At 44.8% G+C, this 6659-nt stretch overlaps 1 protein-coding gene across 1 annotated transcript; it reads left to right on the top strand.

Annotated features, from left to right (window-relative positions):
• The first annotated feature begins 745 nt into the window (after positions 1-745).
• On the top strand, positions 746-1837 carry LOC144123964 (uncharacterized). The gene has a single exon (XM_077656665.1). The coding sequence runs from the start codon at positions 746-748 to the stop codon at positions 1835-1837; it is 1092 nt and encodes a 363-aa protein (XP_077512791.1).
• Positions 1838-6659: the final 4822 nt, after the last annotated feature.

The raw sequence follows: 6659 nt of genomic DNA, 5'->3' as shown, positions 1-6659 counted from the left end.
TTTTGAGTTTTAATATGACGAAGCCACAACCCACCAGGCGGATAGTGTTAAGTATTGTTAATTGTGCCCTGTAAGTGTATTTGTGTATTGTGGTTCTTGCCGAAATCAGGCAATAAAGAAAAAAAAAGCAGAGTGTCACAGTGGAAGCGTGCTGTGCCCATAACCCAGAGGTCCGTGGATCGAAACCACGCTCTGCTGTGGTTTTTGTCTTCTTTTTCTTCTATCCTTTTTTTTTCAACAGTAAGATTCAATCTGTACAACAATTTGCCTTCTAATATAGGCTACGTTACCGAGCAGCGCAGTCAGTAGAGTGGCGCAGTGATTTTGTTTCAGGAGAAAAAGATGCTGGAATGTAGTCCAGAGTGGCTGTTACGTGTTGAGTTATTATTGGCGATGAAGGAATTTTAGCATGAGCGTGACCGCACAAGTTTGGCGGCCGTTGTTTTAACAAAGATGTTGATTGTGTTTTAGTGTTTATGTAGGACTGTTTTCTCTTCATATGGGTCAAAACACCGGAAATAAAGATAAAAAAAAGCAGAGTGGCGCAGTGGAAGCGCGCTCACCCATAACCCAGAGGTCCATGGATCGAAACCACGCTCAGCTATGGTTTTTGTCTTCTTTTTCTTCTATCCTTTTTTTTAACAGTAAGATTCAATCTATACAACAATTTGCCTTCTAATATAGGCTACGTTACCGAGCAGCGCAGTCGATTCCACTTCCGGCCGCCGCAGCGTACGGACGTGTGATGACGGGCTCCGTAGGAGCGGCTACAGCGGCCATGTCTGGCCGCGGAAACAAATTTTTTGAAACTGACAACGAGTACGAGGTCATCCTACCAAGTCTGCCTACAATTAGCATAGCTTTTAATACAGTTTTTCTTCACGCTGACGTCCGTGCACGACCGTACCGCGTCGAAGATTTCCGTGACGCGTTGGCTCACCTCATGTTGCTCCCTGACGGAACCGCCTTGGGGGCGTATCGGATGAGTCACGTCTGGGCGGTGACTTTCGACAGTGCTCATGCTGTCAAGAAGATGCTCGCCGCTGGTGAAATGCAAGTGAAGGAACGTCGGTGTTTGATAATTGACCCAGAAAACCAAGATGTTCGAATGAAGATTCACTGGTTGCTTCCCGGAGTGCCAGATGAAGACGTGAGAGCGGCCTTTGTGCCGTACGGAAAAGTAACTGATGTCAAGGCTGAGCGTTGGCGGGTACAAGGCGTCCCCGATAAAGGGCCGACAACGCGCCTGGTGTCTCTTTCGCTGAAAGCGGGAGTCAAGCTGGACGATTTGCCGCATCAGGTGAGCATCGCTGGTGAATTGGCCCTGGTTGTGGTACCGGGCAGGGCCCCCCTCTGCTTGCGCTGCCTTGGCAAGGGTCATGTTCGGCGTGATTGCAAAATTCCGCGGTGTGGTGCGTGCCGTCGGTTCGGGCATGAGGAGAGTGAGTGTGCGCGAACGTATGCCACCGTGACCGGGCGATCTTCTAACGAAGCAGCGTCCGAGCTGATGATGGATGAGCTTGACGCCGAAGAAGCAGCGACGGGAACGGGAGGCAACGTTTTGGAGACACTGGTGCCCCATTCAAACAGTTCGAATAGGGGAGCGGGAGGCTTGAGCCTGCTTCCAGTGTCCCGCAAGACGGTTTGCCTGATGAGAACGCCGCCGCCCGTCCTAACGAAGCTTCGGAGAACGCTGAAAGTCAGCAGGAGGAAATGGTGGTCTCCGTGGCTGCAAGTAGCAGTCAGGCTGGAAAGCCACCACGAGAGAAGAATTCCGATGCGCCGCATACTCCTGAAGAAGGCGCTGAAGAACCCCCGGCGAAAGCTCCTGGAATGAGGCGTCCGTCTTTCAAGCCGCGGCCTAACGTCCCGCCCGACTCGCGGCAGGCGGCCAAGCCGCCTCTGAAGTTAGGTCGACCGCGTGCACCTGGGTGCCTTCGCGTGCAGCGGCAGCATCGACGGACAACAGGCAGCGTCGCCTTTCAGGTTTCCTAGTCAGGGCAACCATGGACTGTTGTGAGTTCAGCGACGTTGCTGCACGTAGCCTCCTTGTTCACAAAGTAAACGATAGGCCGTACAATTTGCTTTAAAAAGAAAAGATGGAGGGTAAAAAAAGATGGAGCATTACGTATAGCAATGCTTAACGTGAGAGGGCTAGCCGCAAAGCGGCGGCAGTATCAATTAAATCGCCTTCTACTACAAAATGACATCGACATTGCGGCTATACAAGAGAAAAAAGTAGAATCTGAAGAGCAAACTGACCGCATGTTGTTACCTTTTCGATCCGGCTATGACATCTGTGTGAGTCGTGCCGTTGGCACTTCTGGGGATGTTTTGCTTTTGATGCGAAACTCAATTGGTATTGTTGTAGAGGGTGTAAAAGTAGACGCAAGTGGTCGTCTTATTGTTTGCGATTTTTTCTTTGCTCGGATGAAATGGCGAGTGATCTGTATACATGCCCCGAACAAGCAACAAGAGCGCAGAGTTTTCTTTGAGGAACTTGTGCCCCATGTCAGTGCACAGCGAAATTTTGTTTTACTTGGTGACTTTAATTGTGTTTGTATGCGTGAAGATAGGGCAAGGAGGCAACCTTTGCGCGACCGCAGCGCTCTTTACTTGAACACGTTGATCACAAAGCAAAAGTCCGAAGATGTAGGTTTGCTGCTATCGAATTCTAGTCTGCCACAGTACACTCATTTCCAGCGCGATTCTCACGCTAGACTTGATAGAGCTTACATATCCGTCGCCCTCGTGCCACTGTGTACCCATTACATAGTGAAGCATTTATCATTCAGTGACCATAGCTTGGTTATGTTTACATTAGGTACCAAACAAAGGAATTCGCGCTTTAACTGGCATCTTTGGAAGATGAATAACAAACTTCTCGAAGACGAGACCTTCGTTAGCAAGACACAAGATAGTATACGAGAAGTACTGTCAAGTGGGGCTAATAGTTTTGTTTGCGCGTGGGAGTGTTTCATAGAAAACGTTAAGATGAGCGCTATCGAACACAGTACAGCGAAACAACAAAAAAGAAAACAGGCTGAGAAGCAATTACAATGCCAGCTGGATTTGTTACTCAGTCAAGAATGTGCGCGGCCGGGACTGCGCAGTACAGAAATCAGAGATGTTCGTAGGCAGCTGGAAGTGCTAGACAATGATAAGTACAAGGGAGCAGTTATACGGGCACGGGCAGAAAAGCTTTGGGTTAGTGAAATGCCAACGAAGCGGGCACTTGCGGATGAAAAGAGCTACGCAGCGAAAAATGATATCCAAGAGATAAAGCTCGAAATGCAGTCACCCGAAACAAGGAAATGATTAAAAGAGCCTTTGTTGAACACTACAGGGAATTATTTGGGTGCAGGGTTTTGAAAGCACGTTTTTGTCGCTCATGCCAAAACTCAACGAAGAAAGGAAATCATTTTGACTTCATGCCCCGAGAATTCAAGCATCGTCTCTACTAGTGAGGGATTCAGTGACCATCTGATTCTTAATTTTGCAGTTAGCATTCCATCACATACGCGGCATCTAATGTCTAAGCTCATCTTCAACTATAAAAAAGCTGATTGCAAAGCTCTTAACGTTGGTCTGCAAGAATTTTGCTCCTCGTACCTTTCCACTTTCTCTTCCCGTACCGTCAATGAAAACTGGACCTTATTTAAAGAAAAGTTGCTGTCATTAATGGTTGCTCACGTGCCACAAACTTCATTTCGGGTCAACATTTCTAAGCCATGGTATCATAGGTCACTTCGCACAATTAAGAATAAAAAGAAGCGCTTATTTAAAGCAATGAAAAAATCTGGATCTCCCTCTCTGAAACTGCAACAGAAAGACTGAGAAAAACAATACTGCCGTGCCGTTCGTAAAGCGAGACATAAATTTTATTCTCATGATCTTCAATCTTTTATGCGCAACAACCCTAAAAAATTCTGGCGTACAATATCCCCAACTAACACTCATGCCCAAATCGCTCTACAGGACAATACCGGAAATTTCATTACTGACGAAGAAAGTGCGACTATCTTTAACAATTATTTTACTTCAGTGTTCACCCATGAAGATCTTTCTAACATTCCTGCCACCGCCGAAGTCGACTACAGATATATGACCCCCATCGAATTAACTGTTGAAGGCATCGCGTCACTTATCAAAAACCTTAAAATGTCCACTAGCTCTGGTGTTGACGGAATCAACGCCAAAATTCTTAAACTCACTATAAACTCGAGCAGCTTAATCTTGTATCACATTTTTCAGCAGTCTTTATCTACAGGTGAACTTCCGTTTGATTGGAAAATAGGCAAAGTCATCCCCGTGTTCAAATCCGGAGACAGAAGTAACATCAGTAACTACCGACCTATATCTTTAACCAGTATTGCATGTAAGCTCCTAGAACATATCATTGCTTCAAATGTTGCGCAGCACCTTGAACAAAACCGTTTTTTTTACCCTCATCAGCACGGTTTTAGAAAAGGACTGTCATGCGATACTCAACTCATGGAATTTACGCACGAAGTTCTGACTAACATGAATGATAACCAACAGACTGATTGCATTTTCATCGACTTTTCTAAGGCTTTTGATCGGGTAGCACATTGTCGTTTAATTGCCAAATTCTCTGCTTTAAATATCGACTCATTAACGCTATCATGGATTAGAAATTTCCTCTCATTTCGCAAACAATTTACCAGTATAAATAATTGTTCATCCTCTCTCTCTGAAGTGTCGTCCGGTGTTCCCCAGGGCAGTGTCCTGGGCCCGTTACTATTTTTAATATATATTAACGATCTGCCAACCAACATTACCTCTAACATCCGTTTGTTTGCTGACGACTGTATTATTTACCGCAGAATTTCTAATCAAACCGATCATATCGCTTTACAGAAAGATCTAGACCATATAACAAACTGGTGTTCCATGTGGCTAATGCCGGTCAACACTGATAAGTGTAAATTAATGACTTTCAGCCGTAAACTTTCAAACTCTTCTTTCACCTACTCGCTCAGCAGTAATCATATGACAACAGCGTCCTCATATAAATATCTCGGCATTCACCTAAATCGAAACCTTTCCTGGTCGACACACATTATTAAAATTACAGCTAAGGCTTCACGAACCCTTGGATACTTAAAGCGTAATCTTCATGGTGCACCATCTGACACTCGAAAACTAGCCTACCAGACGTTTGTCCGCCCACAACTAGAATTTGCATCACCCATCTGGTCACCTCACCAAGCGTATCTAACACGTAATCTCGAATCTATACAGAACCGTGCTGCACGCTTCATCGCTCGTGATTATAACCGGCATTCCAGCGTCACTAAGATCAAGTTATCGCTATCACTTGAGTCTTTAGAATCACGTCGTACCGTAGCCCTTCTTTGCTTATTTCATAAAATGATTTTCAGTCTTCACAGTCACACATTACCTTTGTCACGGCCATGTCGCACATCTCATCGCCTCCATAATCATAGCAGCTTTACGCGTATTTTTGGTCATACAAAAGCATTCAACATGTCTGCTCTCCCACGTGCCATAAACTATTGGAACAGCCTTCCTGACGATGCTACTAATACCAGAAATCCTGCTACATTTCGTGATAAAATAACCGCAATCTTCGCCTAGTTGTCTCAGTTCTGTGTATTCTTGCGAAAAAATGTTTTATTGCTGCTTAGTGTGAACTAACTTGTGCACTTTTTAGCCTCTCTGTCAAATCGTGTTCTATTTCCATCTTGCCACATTTTGAAACACGTAATTATTGTGTGTTGTATTACTTTATTTGTATTCTTCTGAGTGCCTCTTGCTAACTATTGTATAAAGTTTTTCTTCTGTCCTTTTTTTGTGTTTTTTTTGCGCTGTTCTCTAACTTCTATGTACTGCCCCACTCACTCAATGCTCCAATGTAAAGGAGCCTGTGAGTAACTTGAATAAAAAAAATAGAAGTTCCAGTTACAATCCAAGAAATTGAAAAAGCCATAGATGATCTTAGTCCGGGCAAAACGCCTGGTCCAGACGGTTTGAGCGCGGCTTTCTATAAGCGGTTTCGAGAAGTGGCAGAGGCATTACACGCTGTTTTAATGGAGGCGTACGAAAAGAAAGAGCTGCCACCGCCTTTCCGGCGAGAGCATATAGTACTAATTCCTAAGAGTAATGATCGCGAGAAGCAGCAATTGGTTTCGTCTTTCAGACCTATAACGTTAACGAACGTAGAGTATAAAATCTATATGAAGGTGCTAGCAAGGAGATTGCAAACTGTCATCAAAGATGTTGTGGGACCACACCAGACTTGTGCAATAAAAGGAAGGTCAATAACCACTAACATTCACATTATGAGGCGAATTTTAGAGTGTTGCGACGTTTTCTCAATGCGCGCAACTGTGTTACAGGTTGATCTTGAAAAAGCTTTCAATCGCGTCCATCACGACACACTTTTCAGCATATTGGAATATGTAAAGTTGGGCTCAGTGATTTCGGATGGTGTGAGAATGGCATACAAGGGGTGTTTCGCCAATATTGTATTCAACAAAGAACTCACCGATAGTATCGAAATCCATTCCTCTGTCAGACAAGGGTGCCCCTTATCCCCCTTGCTATTTGCCATCTATCTGGAGCCGTTTTGCTTGAAAGTACTGTACAAGGAAAGGGTTAGAGGCTTCCAGTTA

The sequence above is a fragment of the Amblyomma americanum genome, chromosome 3 (assembly GCF_052857255.1).
Source record: "Amblyomma americanum isolate KBUSLIRL-KWMA chromosome 3, ASM5285725v1, whole genome shotgun sequence".
Classification (NCBI taxonomy): domain Eukaryota; kingdom Metazoa; phylum Arthropoda; class Arachnida; order Ixodida; family Ixodidae; genus Amblyomma; species Amblyomma americanum.
The sequence above is the reverse complement of the archived record's forward strand: the minus strand, read 5'-3'. Positions and strand labels throughout refer to the sequence as shown.

Coding starts and splice junctions, on each gene's coding strand:
- LOC144123964 (XM_077656665.1), top strand. CDS start 746: ATGACGGGCTCCGTAGGAGCGGCTACAGCGGCCATGTCTGGCCGCGGA.